The 19436-nt window shown below is 44.2% G+C and overlaps 1 protein-coding gene across 2 annotated transcripts in view; it reads left to right on the forward strand.

The window, feature by feature from the left end:
• Positions 1 to 19436, forward strand: part of PLD1 (phospholipase D1) — a 146629-nt gene that overhangs the window by 20657 nt on the left and 106536 nt on the right. For both annotated transcript variants that reach the window (XM_080929213.1, XM_080929214.1), the window contains exons 2-5: positions 14923 to 15113; positions 15981 to 16108; positions 18189 to 18334; positions 18840 to 18945. In XM_080929213.1, the coding sequence (XP_080785339.1) occupies positions 14954 to 15113; positions 15981 to 16108; positions 18189 to 18334; positions 18840 to 18945 (540 nt within the window). In that variant the 5' untranslated portion in view covers positions 14923 to 14953. The remainder of the gene's footprint in view (positions 1 to 14922; positions 15114 to 15980; positions 16109 to 18188; positions 18335 to 18839; positions 18946 to 19436) is intronic.

A 19436-nucleotide genomic window follows, 5' to 3' on the forward strand; every position in this document is an offset into this window, starting at 1 on the left:
ACTCACTGCCCTAGCATTTCCCTGTGTTTCATCAAGCCTCCACAGGCCTCCCCTCCCACTGATGTCAGATAAGGTCATCTGCTACTTATGCAGCTGGAGCCATGCCTCCCCCCAAAAAACTATTTGGTTGTGCCCCCCCCAAACTATTTGGTTGGTGGTTTAGTCCTTGGGGGTTCTGGGGGGGGTCCTGGTTGGTTGATATTGTTGTTCTTCCTATGGGGTTGTAATCTCCTTCAGCTCCTTCAGTCTTTCCCCCCAACTCTTCCACTGGGTTTCCTGTGCTCAGTCCAAAGCTTGGCTGAGAGCATCTGCCTCTGTATTGGTCAAGCTCTGCCAGAGCCTCTTCTCATTAACCACACATGGCCTGAGCCTACCATGCTGGTCTAAGGAGTCACTTGCAAGCTGAGGTCTCACTTTGGCTTTATGGTTCCTCTATTTAATGTCTAGTTACTTTTGTTGTTGTGACAAAATATCTTATGGGTAATCCTGCCATCTGGGTGCTGCGATTATACAACTTGCTTAAATATAATTTTGATGTCTTTATTTCTTGCGCTGCATAGTGTTTTTGTAAAATATATATACTCTCATATACTGTGAGTCTCTGTATTGTAGAGCTCGGAGAGTCTTGGAATGTACTATGTAGACAAAAGCTAGTCCTGAGCACACAGAGCTCAGGTTGCTTCTGCTTCCTACACACACCTTTATTGTTGGTGTTTAAAAGACGGCATATCCAATGGCCTGAGATGGACTCCAGTGTTTTGGGTAGCTGAGGATGACCTTGAACTTCTGATCTCCAACTGATTGGATACTGGGATTATATCCATGCGCTACCATGCTTGACCCTAAAGTAGTTTACCTACTCTCATGATTGCGGGGTTTATTTACCCAGATTCCTTTGTTCTGAATTGTCTCAGAACCCCTTTGAATATGATCTTTCGTGCCCTCATGAGGAGACGTGATGCCCGCTTAGGGGAAGACTTGTGGGGCTGTGGGTTGCATCATCTTTAAGTTTACCAGCAGCTGTCTTGTTGCCTCAGTAAGGTTGTTTCAGCTCCTGCCCCGGCCAGCAGTACTTGAGTTTCATTTCCTCAGCAGCATGCGGTAGCTGTGGGCTTGCAAAAGCTTAGCCAGAGTCTATTGGGCTTGCAGTGACCTTTCTTCCCTCCTTTAGAACACTGGGTTAGCCAGAAAGGCCGGGTGACTGAAGGGCTACTGTTCTGTCCTTGCTTTCCATGCTGATGTGTACCCAGACACACGTCTGTGATCTCTGAATCTTTCTGTTTCATATTTGCTGAAATTATTTTTATATATTTCCTCTCAATCTGGGACTCACTTTATTCAATGTGTAGAATTTTGGAGCTTGTCTATTAAAGGCTTAAACTTCCACATGGTTGAATTTCTCAGCATTTCTGCGGTGATTTTTCTATTGGTTTGTTTGCTCAGTTGATTTTTCTTATTTCAGAAAGGGTTGTGTTATGTATGTAGCCCAGGCTAGACTTAAATTTGCAACAATTGTTCTGCCCCTTTTACCTGAATGCTGGGGTTAAAGGTCACTTAGCACTCCTGGCTTTGGTTTGTAATTTTGCGTTATGTTAATATTTCTTCTCTTAAGGTCCTATAGAAGTTTCTCTGTATTTTACCTCAAAGTTTTAGAATTTTGTGGTGCACATTTAGACTTTTAATACTGAAAACACATGTTGTCTATACAAAGAACTATAATCTCGAAGTGTTTTTATGGGAAATCTGAGGGAAAGATCTATTTTGCTTAATATTTCCTTAGGAATTGTCAGCTTTCGCATCATTGACTCGAGAATCTAATCTCACTAATGTTCTCTGTTAGTCATTGTCACAAACGAGAGACTCGTATTTACACAGCTGATGTTGGAATCTGTATTTGGTTACCAGTTTTTAATATGCCTTTACATTTCTCTGGGCTTATAGCAATTCTTGATACATATTTTAGAAAAAAGACAAGTCTTACCTGCTTATTTTTATTATATCTGAGTTTTAATATGATCAAGCTCTGTGGCTATGATATAGAATTTGAAGCAGTAAATTCACCCTGGACAGCAAGCATCTAAGACCCCAGTGTTTGAGCATCTGCACTTTCATTTCTGATGCTCCTCTTGTTTGTTCTTTTTGTTGTTTGTAAGTTTTAGGAAAAAATCATGTAGAACATCTGGATAAATAAGTCTTACTACTGTGTGGGTATGCACATGTGTGTTTGAGGTGTGTGTGTGTGTGTGTGTGTGTGTGTGTGTGTGAGAGAGAGAGAGAGAGAGAGAGAGAGAGAGAGAGAGAAGGGGGGAGGAGGAGGTAGAAGGAGAGGTAGAGGGGGAGAGAAGGAGAGGGAGAGAGGGAAGGAGAGAGTGTGAAAATGGTCTTTCCACCTATCTTCTTGTGGCCTCCTGGATTCTGGCCAGTGGCCAGCCTTCCGTGGCAGGTGCCATCTTGTCCAGCCATGTCTCTGGCCCCTCAAATAAGCAAGTTTTAATCGCTGTCCCCTTCTCTTTATCCTATTTAGATTAAGCAAGGCAATCCATGACTGTCTTTGATGTTAATGGCCAATGTAATCATGCAGGCTGTTTTTCAGATACTGTTGCATCAAGCTTGGTTGTCTGTTTGACTGTATGCACCCTTTGGTGCTGGAGATCTCCAGGGGCTCAGGTTCCATCCCAGTATCACATAAAATTGGCCTGGTGGCACATGCCTGGAATTCTAGTGCGTGGAATGTGGATACAAGAGGATCAGAAATTGAAGGTCATCCTTAGCTACACAATGAGCTTGAAATGCTCTTGACTACATGAGATCTTGCTTCAAAAATAAAACAAGCAAACAAACATCACAGCAACAAAGGAACCCCCTTTGTGCCCCCTCCTCCCAGCTTCAGGTACAGTGTGGCCTCTCTGTGCCCAGCCCCGCTTAATCTGTTTCTTTGGTTTTGGACACTGGAAATTTTCCCTCTTTATTGCTTTCCCTATCCTTGATGTCATTACATTTGGCCGGACATTTGTAAACAATGGCAGGTTATTCTGAGACGTTGTGTAGTCGCATGGGGTGCATTTGTTACTTTAATCTGTTCCATTCCTCCGGAAAGTTCAAGGTGGTGTTTTGTGGTTTCCCCCTTTTATTTGGTTGGTTGGATTTTCTTGTTTTTGAGACAGAGTCTCTCCAAGTAACCCTGGCTGTGCTGAAACTCTCTGTGCAGCCTAGACTTGCTTTAAACTCACAGAGATCCTTCTGCCTCTGTCTCTCAAGTGCTAGCATTAAACGTGTGTGCCAGTCTGCAATATACACTGCCGGCTCATCCACAAAATCTAGTCCTTGTGGCTGGTTCCTGTACTTGGGCATAGAGCAGGGCAGACCTCATTTTAACCTGAGCTAGAAACAGGATGCTGTCCTGTTTGCTCTCTATTGCTATGACCAAAGCAATGTCTCAAAAAAAAAAAAAAAAAAAAAAAAAAAAAAAAAATCATTTCAGTGGCTAACTAACCAACCAAACTGGAGAACAACCCCCACTCTCTTTATCTTATATGCATGTATATATTTCTTATTTTTCTTTCCTCAACAGCATAAGCCTTATAAGGAGTAAGAAAATAAATTTTCCACACTGTGCTCAGTACAGCAGAGCCAGGTTTGGGAGTCTGGCTTGCAAGTCCTGCAAGTACAGGAGCGCCCGTAGGTTCTGCCAGAGCTCAGCGGCTACTGGCATTGAAGTTGTACGGAACTGTTTTTTCTTGGTCAGACATGTGGTGGGGCCAGTACTTGGGCTGCACAGGGGAAGAATACCTCAGATCTGGACAGCTTTCTCTATGATATCAACCAGACCCTGGATGCCAATAATGGACCAGGGTGATAGCAGGTGTCAGGAGCTACTTTGGCTGCTTTGGCCATCGTCACCACTGTCCTTGCTGTATCCTTTGTCAAGTGTGCCTTACTAAAGGAAAGCCTGTGGTTGTGAAAACACTTTTCTTGGATTTTCTGAGTCAACTGAGAGAAAGTATTTCTTTATGTCATCTCAATACAGACGAATGTTATTTGTGTCTTGGGGGATGTATTTATTTCACCCATTAAAACATCAGTGAGCTCAGTTTACCTTGTTCACATCACCTTGCTTAGTATAACTTTTTTCACAAGAATGAAGTGTTTTTCCTCATTAATCCATGTGCAGTTACCACCCTTGCTTGAAACACACCATGTGAATCTCAATCCTTAGCCATAACAAGTTGAGTATTTATTTATTGGGTCATCTGAATGACAGTGACCACCACAGGTTCATATCTTTGAACACTTGGTCCCCAGTTGTGGAACTGTTTGGGAAGGATTCACAGGTGTGGCCTTGTTGGAGAAGGCATGTCTCTGAGGATAGGTTTTAATATTTCAAAAGCCCAAGTCCTATCCAGTTAGTTTTCTCACATTTGTGGCTCAGGATGCAAGCTCTTAGCCATGGTTCATGTTTATGCCTACCTGCCTTCTGCCATGTTCCCAGCCCACTTGTACTTAGTTTTTCATTGCCAAGTTTTTTGCACATACGCGCACATACATGTACACACACACACACACACACACACACACACACACACACACTCTTTGAATCAGACTTTCTACTTGTAGCCCAGGTTGACCTCACTTTTCCATATAGTCCAGGGTATCCCCGGATACCTGATCTTCCTGCCTCAGCCTCCGATGTGCTAGGATTATTGGAGTATGCCATCATATTTGGCCTCCCTAGGAAAGGCTCGCCATGTTTTCTCTTCAAACACAGTGTTTACATGTGTGCACTGTTGTTGATAGAAGTAGGTTCAAGTCTTCTTAGGCCCTGCTTTAGAGTTCTTACCCACATAGCTCTGGTGTCTGTGCTCTGTGTGTGTCTTGTGGATGGAGCTGTTCAATGTGCTGTTTGTGACCCCAACATTTAATGATGGTAGGACATACCTTCAAAAGGTTCTGCACACATATCTGTGTTAACTGTATGAAAAAATGTTTCTTACAATTTGGTGGTGTGTTTTCATGTGGGGAGGGGCAGAGAGAGAGAGAGAGACTGTGTTGCTCAGACTGACCTTGAACTTACAGTGATCCTCCTGCCTTAGCCTTCCTAGTGCTTGGATCACAGGCTTGTACCACCATAGTTAGCAACTGGTCCAGTTTTCAGAGAAGGAAGCTGAGCACTAACTAAAGTCACTTGGCCCAGACTAGTCAAGGCACAAAGAAAAGCCAATTAGGAAGCTGATTCAGGTGGTGGTGACGTCAGGTGAGCCACTTACCTTGTTTTTGCCCCAAGTTTCCTTGACTTTGAAGAGTGACAGGTGTACTGTCAGCAAAGACTGAGCTCAGGTCAGCCAGGTGCCCAGATCCCTACTTCCTGTAGCACCAGCCAGATGCAAATTTTCTTCTTCCTATCACTGTCATAAGGGCTTCTGGGTGGGGCAGGATGGTTCAGTGGAAAACTACTGGGCATTGGCAGTATGGCTCTACCCTGTGCTAGCTGGCATATACCTCCTGCCTGAGGTGAAGTTGCACAGTGGGTCTGATGGGGAGTGCCATCACTCCAGATCAGCCAGAAGAGAAGGAAGAGAGACAGGAGATGTGCAACCAGGAGGAAAGCAAGAAGCTGAGCTGCGGTGCTGACCTTCGTAGTCACAGAACAGCAGTCCATTCCTCATTCCCGAGGGCTCTTTCCTTATAGAACTGCTTTGGGGCACCCGTTTGTTTCTTTATGTTGGGGTAAGAAGGGGTGTGGACGAGGCTCCAATGCCTTTGGTCATAACTTCTCAGAGAGCAGAACTCCATGCTTCCCAGGTTGTCATTCCCTGGAATCCAGAACCAGGGACGATGGAGGGTCTGTGTGGGTCAGTGGAACTCCTGTGTCGAATGTTTTGGAGACAATACAGAAGCCCAACTTCCATCAATGGGACAGCTAAAGATGCCTGAAACCTTATAAGCAGATGTAGAGCTAACTGCAACCAGGATGTGTATGAACAGATGCTCAGGAGGCAAGCAGAACATCAGAGACCACTCACGAAAAAGTGTGAAGCTCTGGTGTATTACTGAGGCTCCCTCCCACTCTTGACCGCCACTGAGAGATGTATAAAGAATGAGTTTGATACATGCTGCTCACATTGCCGTGGCTGGCACCAAGTAGGACATCAGTGAATGTAGACATAATTTTCCCATGACAGGTGGATGTGCCTCTGGAAGCAAAGAACTGAGACAGGCTAGAAGTAGCTAGTTCCTACAAGGAGGAGATAACTGAACTCCAGGATGGTCCATATGAAGTGCATAGGAAGGCTCTGGCAAGGCAAAATGGATGGTCAGAACACCACCAGGGAGGCTCATGAATTTATTGAAATTTGAGGGTGAACCAAGAATTTTTTTTTTTTTTTGCCTCTAGGGTTTGATGATATCTGTGAGAACTGCTTCTATGTCACAAAGCTGCCCCAGTTGCTTGGACTCAATGTTGACAATGGCTGTTAGGGATCATTAATCATAAGTATGTAAATGAGACACAATATCAGTGGAGATTTGCTAATGGGAAATTAACCATGGACCTGGAGAGATGGCTCAGTAACGCACTGGCTGCTCTTCAAGAAGAGCCGATTTCCATCCCCAGTACCCACATGGCACTTCACAACCATCTGTAACTCCAGGCACAGGGCTCCGATGCTCCTTTCTGGCCTCTCTGGGCACTGTGTCCTTATGGTCCCTACACACCTTCAGGCAAACACTGACACATGAAATAAAAATAAAACTCTCAGAGGAAAGAAAATAGAAAACAAACCATGTAAAGGCCTTTTCTAGTCACCGTTGGCTTGTTTGTGTCGTTAACTGTGTAAGAAAAAGTGTATGTTCTCTGTCTCCGGGGTTCACATTACTTATCACCATCTTCTCTGGTCTCGACACCTTTGGAAGAAAATCATAGCATTGTTGGATATATCCTATGAAGGGTTTACCACAAAGCCTGGGGAGGAAAAGTGATGGAAGATTGTTCTGGGTTCCTAACATCAGATTTGATGTGAGTTCTGAGGGGAGACAGTGCTTGGAAATCACACTAACAACCCCCCAGAATAGAGAGATGCCTACACAGGTTCTGGGCAGGAGAGGGACCTGTGATTCCATGTTACATCATCTGCTCTTTGTGGCAAGTGCAGGACCCAGGTGGAACAGGCCTGTGGCGTTCAGGTCAGCCAGACCTCAGCTGGCTAGCTGGTGTCCCCACCTCCTGACTGTCACCTGGACCAGCTTGTCTGATTACTGGTATCATGGAAGTCACAATGGTACCAGTTTTCGAAGCTGTTGCTAGGATTACTTGGCTGATGATGCAGGAGGAGCTCTTGGCCAAAGCTTGGTGTACCAAGTTCCCATAGCAGTCCTCTGTGCTGGTTGCCAACGAACCACGCCATTCATATTATCTTCTCAGGGCCATTTGCAACAGAAGGTCATTGCATCTGAGACCCTCTGCAGTTTAAGAGGAAGACATTCTCCTGTGGCCTGCATCATACGGCCTGTAGATGGCAGATTCTCTGTGGACAGTGCACTGATGAAGTCAGCTAATATCAAACAATTGCTGAGCAGCTGTTCTGTGAGATCTGACTGGTTATGGCATTGCCCCCTTTCCCCCAGGAGTGTCCCTAATCTCCTGCAGTGGATTGATGTGTCCTCCATCAAAATGTGACTGCAGTTCAGTGGACAGAGCACATGACAGAAAGATGTTCAGGGGCCCAGGAAAATACATGGGACACACTGTGTCTGAACAGCTGTGCATTTCCCCTGGGGCTTTAGGCTCAGAGATGTCACAAAGGTGACAAAGGGGACTGGGCTCCTATGTTAGTTACCTTTCCATGCTGTGACAAATGCTTGGTAGAAGCAACTTAAGGGGGAGCTTACTTGGGGGTACAGGCCATCATGGTAGTAAAAGCACAGAGGCAGGAGTTTGAGGTGACTGGTCACACTGTGTCTGTTCTCAGGGAGCAGAGAGAAGGATGTTGATGTTCATCCTGGTTTCTTCTCTATTCAGTCCAGGGCTCCAACATGTGTGTTGGTGCCTTAGGGTGTCTATTGTTGTGTAGAGACTCCTTGACCAAACCAACTCTTATAGAAAAACATTTGATTGGGACTGGTGTCCATTATCATCACACTGGGAAGCATGGTGGTGCACAGGCAGATATATTGTTCAAGTGGTTGCTAAGAGTTCTAAATCAGGGTCTATTGACAGGCAGCAGGAAGAGAGAGTGACAATGGGCCTGGCTTGATCATCTGAAACCTCAAAGCCTGCTCCCCAGTGATAAACTGCCCCCCCACCACAAGGCCACACCCACTCCAACAAAACCACACCCACTACAACAAGACCACACCCACTACAAGGCCACACCCACCCCAACAAAGCCACACCTCCTAATAGTTCCACCCTATTTAGCTAATACTACCTATGAGCCTAGGCAGACCATTTCCATTCAAACCATCCCACTGTCACTTACATTTAGGGTAGGTCTTCAGACCCTATAATCCTATCCAGAAGCTCTCTCATGGGCACATCTGGAGGCTTGTCTCCTAGATAATTCCAGATCTTGACAAGGGAAGAAGCAAAAGTCACTGTAATGAAAAACACACGGGCAGTTCTGTTTCAGGACCAAGGAAGAACTGCATGAACAGCGGGGTCAGGGAGGATGACAGGTGGTGTCTTCCTGGAGAATTTCATCTACAGCTGTGCTTCCCAAAGGAAAGCTATCTGGTTTCTTTACCATTTGTGTGCTATAGTCCACAGGTCAGAAGACTTGGCCTACAGGCAGATCCCATCTTCTGAGTGGTCCAGCCAGAACAGCTGCTAGATGGTGTGTTACCGTGGGAAACTATGTCCAGGTGGAAGATAAGCAAGCATCTCTATGTAGATCTTTTCACTGAGCTAGAGGGCACACTGGTAACCATGGTCACCTTTGCCTGTAGATTCACCTCTCTATCATGGCTTCCTCAGCCAGGGGTAGCAGTGCAGTTCACAGAGGTAACACCGACATTCTGGAGTTGATGGTTGGCCAGTCTCTGACAGTAAGGATAGGGCCTTCATGGTAACCTGACCTTTCCCTGTACTGCTGACATTTAATTCGACATTTATTTTTTTTTTATTTTGTTATTTTATATAGTATATGGGCATTTTGCTTGAATGTATGTCTGTGAACTGCATGCTTGCAATGCCTGTGGAGGCCAGAAGAGGGCGTCTGATCCACTGGGACTGGAGTTATAGGTGGTTGTGGGTGGGTGCTGGGAATTGAACCCAGAATGTTCAAAAGAGCAACCACTGAGCCATCTCTCCAGCCTCTGACTATTATTGTTATTGTTATTATTATTATTATTTTGGCGAAGTGACATAACAGGTTTCCTGGTGATCTTTGTGGGTATGATATTCTTAAAAATCAAAGATTAAAGAAAACATTAAAGGCTTAAAAAAAAAAACCCACAACGTTTTATTTTCTCAAAATACATAGTTTAAAAGGTAAAATATTCTAATACTTTATTTAAAGTCAGTTAAACTTAAAAAATATTTATTCAAGACTTACTGTATCACTAGAGATTTAAGTCAGTTTGAGCTTTTGGTTATGATTTTTATGCTTTAGGGAGCCCCAGTTCTATCCCATAATAGTAACTTCTGTGTGATCAGAGAGGGCTCTGTCATCATGAATTACAGGAAACCATAAATCCCCATTAACTAATGTTCTTTTCAGTGGTTTGACTATAATTCACATACACAGTCATTTGTTTTTTGGCTTTGTAGTCTTTTATGCCAAGCACAAATATCACAACAAAAACATGGCCAGAGCACGATTACTGACAAAGGAAGCAGAAACCAAGACATAATTGTCTTCAAAGACTGCAATATTAGAGGTTGTTATTGTTCCTCTTAAAATTATATTTGGATTTTTAATTAATTTTTATATGATGTGTTTGATATACTTCAATCTTATTCTGAGTCTCTCAGCCTTCCCTCCCCCACCTCTGGTCATGGACGGTTTATTTGTTAGTTGAACTTTGAACTCTGGAGTTGGTTGACTTCCTCCCTTCCTGTTCATGGGGCCTCTGTAAGTGTCCTCTCTTTTCTAAGCTGGTGTGGCTGCTAGCAGGACCCAGCTCCCAAGGTGGTTATGGAGTTGTTATCTTTGCACAATGCCTGGCATGTAGGTCATGCTTAGCAGATATTAACTAGCACTAATGTTTACTGTAACATCAGTGAATACAACTGGCAATATTACTGTTATTTTAGCTGATTTGTATTTATTATGGGAGAAGGGAAACACCCGTTCTTGTTCCCAGTTCTGTTGAAAGCTGAAAAGAAAACCCTATTCCTCTGCTTCCCTCACCGAAGGATGAGGTCATTAAACAGCTGCTGCAAAGAGTTTATCAGAAATAAAGGAAAGGAAAAGAACCTCCTGGATACACATGCGACACAATCATAGCCTAACACTTCTTATCTGTCTGCTGCCATCATCTCTACTTGGTACAGAGAGAGAGGAGAAAGGAGAAAGATTTTATATATATATATATATATATATATATATATATATATATATATATATATATATATATAGAGAGAGAGAGAGAGAGAGAGAGAGAGATCTCCACAGTTTAGACTTATAAAGAGATAAGAGAATGAACTAATCTCAGATGTCAACACCGAAGGGTAGGCATATCCAGTGCTGGGCAACCCAGGGAGTAACCATGGCAGCTGCTTTCTTCCCAGATAGATTGCTTTAATTAAAATAGCACGTTGACCAGTAAGTGACGATTTGACAGCATAGGAATAAACATGAGCTCACTGTTTGATTTTGGTAGAATTGTGGGATGATAACTCATGACGTAATGTGAAGAACTCAATAAAGGCAATGATGCTCGAGCTATGCCTTCGATTTCCTACCGTTGGCAGTAAAACCGTCATGGTCTAATGTGTAAATCTGTGGACCCTTTAGGTCACCTAAAATTTCTTATTGTCCAGTAAAATCGTCATGGTCTAATGTGTAAATCTGTGAACCCTTTAGGTCACCTAAAATTTCTTATTGTCTTATATTATGAATCAAGGGAATTCAGGAAGCTGTCCTGACACATTTCCATTAGTGCTGTGACTCGGGGTTCAGATGATCCTCCTCAAGGCATGGTGTTTAAACTAGAGGACATGTCCCATTGTCACAGAAGAGATCAAGTCTCTAGTCATTCAAGCCATAAAATAAAACCAGTGCTCGTGAACTTCAGTAACTAAGTTTGTGATACATTAGAACCAGTCACCTCTGCTTTTAAAAGTCAGTCCTTCATGGAAAAGATCAGTCTGTGGGGATTTGAATATAAATGGCCACCCCTGGCTCAGAGGTTTGAATGCTTAGTCCTCAGGGAATGGCACTACTTGAAAGGGATCAGCAGCTGTGGTCTTGGAGGAAGTGTGTCACTGGACTTGGGCCCTGAGGTTTCAAAAGCCTAAACCAGGCCCAGTGTCTCTCTTCTTCTGATGTCTGTGGATCAGAATGGAGAGCTCTCAGCCCCTTCTCTAGCTCTGTGTCCTTGCCTGCCTCCATGATCTCTGCCATGATGACAATGGGCTGAACGTCTGAAACTATAATGCTTTCTTTTTTGTAAGGGTTGCCTCGGTCGTGGTGTCTCTTCCCAGCAATAGAACACTGACCAAGACCAAGCATGAACCACTCTTGTGTAAGACCTGAGTTTGGTGTCTGTCCAACAGCCACACAGGGTACCTCACAACAGCTGCTGTTCCAGCTCCGAGCGATTTGACGCCTTCTACACTACTCAAACACTCACATGCAATTACTCACATTCAGACACGCGCACACATAAGTAAGAAAGATAAATCTCTAAAAAACATAAGACGTGACCCTGACACAAGTTGAGGGCCCCTGGATAAATACCTAAGTTTTGTAGTGTGATCATACCTCTGAAGTACATTACACATAACAAAATTAAATAAATAAAACCAAATATCAAAATTGCACTACGTTTATGCTTACAATACAATAGATGCTTTATACTGACTAATCCTCTGTTCTTTGACTGTTTTTCTCCTCATTTTTCCTTCAGCTTCCACGTGTTAGCTTGTTTTTCTCTCAGCCTGGAAGGAGATATTTTTTATTTTAATTCAAACCAATGCCTTTCTTCTACTTACCCCAGCATCTAGATTAATTTCTGTATGATAACTACACTTAACGCAATATTCTAGGACTTGGCCAAAAAATGAAGGTTATGCTGAGAAAGTTGGAAAAGTTAATTATAAGTCTATTTGACCAATAAAAATATCTAAAAATCTTTAAAGATTAACAAATAACACTGATGTAATTTCTGACTTGGTTTTTCTTATCTCCTTTCCCTTTCTCGTTACCTTGCCTTTTAAATAATGGGAAACTTGGCTTCTGGTTGGCTTCTCACAAGTGGCTCTTTGTTGGATTAGGAGAAAAGGAAACAAATATTTTAACTGTGGCCCAGAGGCAGTACCTCCCCAGTGAAAGCTGAACAAACATTAGTTAGGTAATTTGGGCTGAGAAGCTTTCTCCCACCCACACTCTCTTTATATGCAGACATACTCGGAGTAATTCCTGGAGACAGGAAGAGGGTTACATTAATTAAATCGTCTCGGAGGCTAACCTGCTGTATGCTAGCTCTTATATACAGTTAAAGACGAGCAGCAAAGCGGCTTTGTCCTGCGAACACTAAGTTGTAGGGAAAATGTTATTTCCTGTTCATGCCATTATAGCCAACACTCACCAAAGCTCGCCTCGGGGTGCATCTGAGTATCCGTGCTTCCCCAACAATGTGCACATCTCCAAAAATTAGAAGGATAATTCGGAAATGAGAGAGAATTGAAAGGGAGAGATACGGGCCGTGAGAGCCCAGTAATTTGACCATGGTAAGGTGTAAAAAAGGATTTAAATTTCACTACAGTCAGCGAAGAGAAAGAAAGATGAGAGTCTGGTTAGCCAGTTCACAGGGTACCCCGATGGATAATCATACACTCAGGGCAAGCCAAAACTTCCCTCTCCCACCCTATCTCTGCATTTCCAAACAAGGTCTCTACCAGACACAGCAGTGTCTAGGTTTTGGAGACTTGTTATCATAAGAGCTTCCACCGAACCTGCAGGAGAGAATCCAGCCAGGAATCCTCTTCTCAGTGTATTTATCCTATTCTCAGAAAGTTCAAGCCTTTGGAGGCAGCCCAGGATGAATTTGGGATTACATAGCTGTTTCCCCAAGCCACACAGCAGGTGTTCTTTAACTCATCTTCACATTTCTTATGTGTGTGTGCATGTGTGCGCGAGTGTGTTCTCACATGTTGGACGCATGCACAGGTACATGTGCAACTGACACGTGTGAAGGTCATAGGATGACTTCCAGGACTCGGTTTTCTCTTTCCACCATGGATCCAGAAGCTGAATTCAGCTTGCCAGACTTTTATCCACCGAACTGTCTCACAGCCCCCCGCCCCTCCCCCACTTCACATTTTCAGCCATTGCTTCTCACACACAGTGTGCGCTGTCTTAATGCTTGTGAGCTACAGTAGAAAATGAGCACGTGCAGAAGAGTTAGCCGTATGAGCCGCCCCACAGCTTAGGCCCGGCTGTATCAGAGATGATTTCTATATTGGGCGATAGGGACTTCTCATCCGACTCTAACGGAAGTGTTCATTGCTTAACTCTCCGTATTTTAAACGAAAAATAAAATCCATCTGAAGCCTTCTCCCTGGGCACTGATGTGCAGTGACTCACGTTATTAGGTGTCAGGATGAAATAGAGCCAGCTTTCTTAAAGAGGGGGAGAGAAATGATAATCCCAATACCTCCGGCGTCTTTAGGCACAGGTATATTAATCTGTTTCCTTCCAAGATGCATACAAACTCCACCGCTCAGGCAAGGTCATGGGGACCCTCACGTCTCTAGGTGGCAGTGCACTTGGCTAGGGAGTCAGCTCCAGACAACACAGAGGAAGGTTCTGTCATTGCAGATGTTTAATTCTTTCCACTGTTGTGTTTGCACAGTGCACTTGTGCGTATCAGCGGCCTTCTAGGTGTCAAGCGCTTGGCTTTGCAGCGTGGGTTCTGGGATCTAACTCAGGTCCTGAGGCTGGGCTGACAAGCTGCTGTACCCATCAGATGTCTCATTGAGCATAAGAAACAATGTTTAAATCTGTTTATTTGGGTGTGGGAAATTCCCTTGATTTCCTTTAAGTGTTATTTATTTTTCATGTATTATACGTTTACATTTTTGTTTTTGTCTTGCCTTTCCTTTTTTCTCCCACCCTCCTTTCTCCTTCCCTTTCTGTCTCTTTCTCTCTGCCTTTCTTCCTCTTTTCCTTCTTTCTATCTCTCCCTTTCTTTCTTTCTCTCATCCTTTCTTTCTTCCTATTTTAGACAGGGTTTTTCTAATGCAGTCTTGGCTAGCCTGGATCTCACTATGTAGACCAGGCTGGCCTTGAAGTCAAAGAGATGTGCCTGCCTCAGTCTCTAAGGAGCTGTGATGAAAGGTGTGGGCTACCATGCCATGCCAGGGTATTTTGTATTTTTAATTTGAGCTTATTTATTAAACAAGGAAGGATATCCTCTCTGCAAAAGCATTCTCAGTCTCTCCCTCTTTTTAGTCTCCCCTCATTTAGCCACGTGCATAGATTACAATGAGAGATACGCTGGCATTTTGTTCCTTGTAGTGTTGTATTATTTTTATTCTCCATGGTTGTTTTGTTCCGTGTTAGCCTACGTGGTGAGAATTGTTTGGATGTGAGGCGGGAAGATCAAGAGAATGGTTCTTTGTAATCTCCATCTATGCCTCCCCTAGAGTTGCTTTGTTTGTGAATGTTTTATCTACACCTGGTTTCAAAATCCTGCGCTAGGGATGTCCACAGCCCAGTGTAACTGAGTCACGCCTTTTCTTCTTTCTTTCTTCTTTTCCAGGCCCCCTGTTTTTACCCTGTCACAAGTTAGCATGTCACTAAAAAGTGAGCCCAAGGTGAACACTTCCACACTGCAGAAAATCGCCGCAGATATGAGCAGCCTGATAGAAAACCTCGACACCCGAGAACTGCATTTTGAGGGAGAGGAGGTGGAGTATGATGCACCCCCAGGAGACCCCAAGACTCAGGAAGGTAAGGACAGACCACGGAGGGGGCAGGACTTCCTCAGGGCTGGCTTCCAGAGCACAGTGATGAATAACCAGAGAGCGACCTCCTTCCTTGGAGACGCAGTGTTGGGAAGAGAGGGCTTCCCAAGACTTACCTATTTTATGATTTATTTTTATTTTATTGTTCTGATAGATCATGGGTCTGATAGACCATAAGAAAATGGTCACTCTGAGTGACCAGATCCCACAGTCTACATGACTAGCTCTGGAACAGAGTTAGGCCACGCTGTCGGATGGCTTCACAGCCCCTGACTTACAGTCCTGCGCAGTACCTGGCTCCTCTATCTTCTTGTGTAGGCTGTTCTGGACTGAATCACAAGGTGTAAAACTTCCCCCAGCGCCTGAAAGGATACAAACAAACATCCTTTATTTTCCTCTGTCTGGGGGATTTCTCTGCACACTCTTCTCTGGGCCTCCCCACCCTATCAGATGTCTCCCACACTTCCTTTAAGGTGTACCTTTCAGTACAGTGCCTTTCCAGACTTTAAAAGAAGCCCCCCCTTCCCCTTTAAACCCCCATCATGTTGTCTAGGACACAACACAGTGTCCCTTAAGGCTGTCTTACCTCAAGGCCCAGTCATGGCTCTTTGGATCCTGAGACCCTCTCTCCTAAGAAAGCTCATTTCTGGGGTGACTGGGGGCAGTTTTATATCAGCTCCTTTCCCAAAACAATCATGTGGGGTCCCTGGATGAACCCTCGTTGTCAGGCTTGGTGGCAGCATCTTCTCCCACTGGGCCTCATCAGCCCCATCTTAAGAGCTATGACGTTTTACGTGCTGTGGTGCTGCTCCCTTCTCTCACCGGAATAACCTTTCCCCTTTGTCTTTTTCAGAGTGCATCCCGTTCTCTTCTATTTACAACACTCAAGGATTTAAGGAGCCCAACATCCAGACCTACCTCTCTGGCTGTCCCGTAAAAGCCCAAGTACTGGAAGTGGAGCGCTTCACATCGACCTCCAGGGTCAGGACGCTTTGGGTTCATCTGGTTTCGGTTTTATCCACTGTGTGTCAATAAACAACGCTGACCCGCTGACCCTGTTCCCCTTCGCCCAGCTGCGATGCTGTGGTTGGGCTTTGGTTACCCCTTCCAAGTTCTCCAGGAATTTGCTTCCTTCTCATATATGCTTTTCATCCCTACCCCTGGTCCCGACCCTTGTGAGCCGGGCTTCTTGTTGCAGTGAGACAAGGGTCTCTGTAGCTAAGCCTGGCCTTCAGCTCTTGACGCTCCTTCCCCCGCCTCCCCAGGATTGAGATAACAGGCGTGAGCAGCTATGTTGCTACAACGTTTCTTTATTTTTAGGTTGAACAGCATTCCAGGGCTGGTGAGGAGGTTCTGTAGGTAAAGCACTTGCCAGCACTGAGAACCTTGGATGGGAAAATAGTTTGGGTAGCTGCTTGCTGCTGCTTGGTCTAGTAGTTGGAGAATGGTGACCTTTGTCTCTCAGGTTAAGAACTACCATTGGCTTCTGCCTCCACCTTCACTCAGAGCCACGACCTTTGGTCAGCAGTCAGTTGGCTCCCCCACCTCCCATCCCCCACCCCCAGGATCTTGGAGACTGCTGGTCAGTTGTGGTTTCAGTTTTGCTGTGCTGACTCGAGCTTACAGCACCCTGGTACCCACCCTGGCATCCACCTGTGGCCTGGGCTCTTTTTTTCCCTTTCCTCTCTGGCTCTGCCTTTGTCTCCCCTGCCCTTCCTCTTTCTCAGAGATGACCTCAAGTAGCCCCAATTAGCCCTTACATTTCCAACACACTATTGTTATGTAACTGAGGCTGACTTTGAACTCCACCCCAGATTTGAGGAGATTATAGGTCCATGGCTCCACATGGGGTTTGTTCACTGCTGGGCTTTTGGATGCTTGAACTCTACCTCAGGCTTTCCCCTACATTGTTAGACTCACATGGCTGTAATGAGCCTCATCTCTAAGATGCCCTTTGCCTTTTATTTTTGTCTGCCACCTTTTAGAGGGCAAGGAATACTGCATAGGGCTTAGATGCACAAACTCAGGAGCTGGGCTGCAGGGCTGAGTGTTGTCTTTGCTCTGAAACCTTGAACCGGTAACTGAACCTCTCATCCAAACACTGGATCCAAGAGTGTTTACCTTGTGTGTTTTCTATAAGGACTTAGCACTAGTACTGACAAAAGCACGCTTGTCCTAGAACCCTGACAGTACCTCATGTAGAGCCTTGTGTAGACAAGGCTAGACCTTGTGTAGACAAGGCTAGACCTTGGGGTTTTTTGTTTTGTTTTGTTTTGTTTTGTTTTGTTTTTGTTTTTGTTTTTTTGTTTTTTTTTTTTTTTTTTTTTTTGTTTTTAAGAAGGGATCATATTAGGGTCTGAGCTGTTTAGGTAAAAAGGACTAAGAAGGTGGTCCCATAGGCCCTTGCTTTCCTCTCCATTTGCAATGAGTCTTTGCAGGTGTAACTGGGGCTCTCAGAGCTTGTCAGGGACTCACTCACTGCTTCCTTCACTTCTAGTGTGCAAATGTGCGTGGATGTGGTACGGTGTATATACACCAAGGGAAAAGGACTTATAGGAGTTTGCATGACACAAAGCTTATTTCATGGACTCCATCATGTGAACATTTAAGAACATTAAAGAAGCGTTACCTACAATGGTTCACGGGTCCCAGCTCCCTAATTGAGATACTTCTTACAGTCAATGGCTACTGGGGAGAGAGAGGTGGTCCCTGGGATGCCTGTGGGTGGCCCTGTCACGTGAGTGTATGAGCAGCACAAATTGGACTGGGTAGGTTATTTTACAACACGAGGACGGGAGAAGAGGGGAGGTTGAAGGTGGGGAGTGGGTCTAGGAGGAGTTAGGGGGAGGGGCAAGATGTGAGTATGAAGTTCTAAGCAAATTAATTACCATAGCATACTCTTAAAATGCCAAACACGAGCACAAAATAAACAGACTGAGCGTAAGTGGACTTTAATATTACATAGCGATTGCTAATTACTTAGCTGTTTGCTATGGGGAAATTTCAGAACTTTCCCCATCCGAGATAACAACCATTTCTTTGAAAACGTCTGTCACCATAGGTGCCGAGTATCAATCTGTACACCATCGAACTAACGCACGGGGAATTCACGTGGCAAGTTAAGAGGAAATTCAAGCATTTTCAAGAATTTCACAGAGAGCTGCTCAAGTACAAAGCCTTCATCCGGATCCCCATTCCCACCAAGAGGTAACATGGCAGAGCTAACACAAAGTCACCTCAGTTTATGTGAATGCAAAACATTTTATTTGTTTCACAGGCTACTGATTCCACGTTGGTAGCTATTTTCAATTGCATAGCTCTTTTTAAAATAAGCCACCTCAGCTGCATCCGCTGATGTAAGCTTGTGATCCCCAGTGCTTGGGAGAAGCTGACAAGAGATCCAGAGTTCAAGGCTAGCCTTGGCTACATTTGAGTTAGAGGCTAGCCTGTGCTACATGAGAATGCTTTAAACATTGACAGGATATACTACTAATAATATACAATATATTATTAATACATAATAATATATGTTATTATATATTAATACATATCATTATACATTATATAATATAATATAATACTAAATTAATACTGAATAATATAAAGGTAAAATAGTATAATACTAAAATATCAATGCTAAACCATGGCATGAAAGATAATATAAGATACTTAAAGAATAGCATAATCACTGTATTGTGTGTGCACATTTTAGACATACATTTAGAAGACAGAATGTCAAAGAAGAGCCCCGAGAGATGCCCAGTCTGCCCCGTTCGTCAGAAAACGCAATCCAGGAGGAGCAGTTCTTTGGCAGACGGGTGAGTCTGTTCTGCTGCTTTGTTAAAGTTTAACTGTAGTTATTACTCTCTCTCTCTCTCTCTCTCTCTCTCTCTCTCTCTCTCTCTCTCTCTCTCTCTGTGTGTGTGTGTGTGTGTACCCGTGCATGTAGTGATCAGAAGAGAACTTTGTGGAATCAGGTTTTTTCCTTCCATATTTTTATGGCTTCTGGAGACCAAACCCGGGTCGTCAGGTGTGTGGGAAGCACTTTTACCAGCTGAGTCCTCTCTCTGGCTCTATTGTCTGCCTCTTCTTTCTTCCCCTGATTGATGGCTGCCCTGGTGGCTCTGAACTTAGGCATCTTCTGGGCTACCAAGCCAAAGAAGTGGCATAGTGCTTGTTGGTGGCTACATGCTGGGACAGCCATCTTCCCTGGGCTTGAGGGGAAAGGAAGACTCTGCATATTCTAGAAGGTTCTTAGACCTTCTCCTAAAAAAAACAAACATGTCCACCCATTTTGATTTTTAACAGC

Source organism: Micromys minutus (genome assembly GCF_963924665.1).
Source record: "Micromys minutus genome assembly, chromosome: 15".
Lineage (NCBI taxonomy): Eukaryota > Metazoa > Chordata > Mammalia > Rodentia > Muridae > Micromys > Micromys minutus.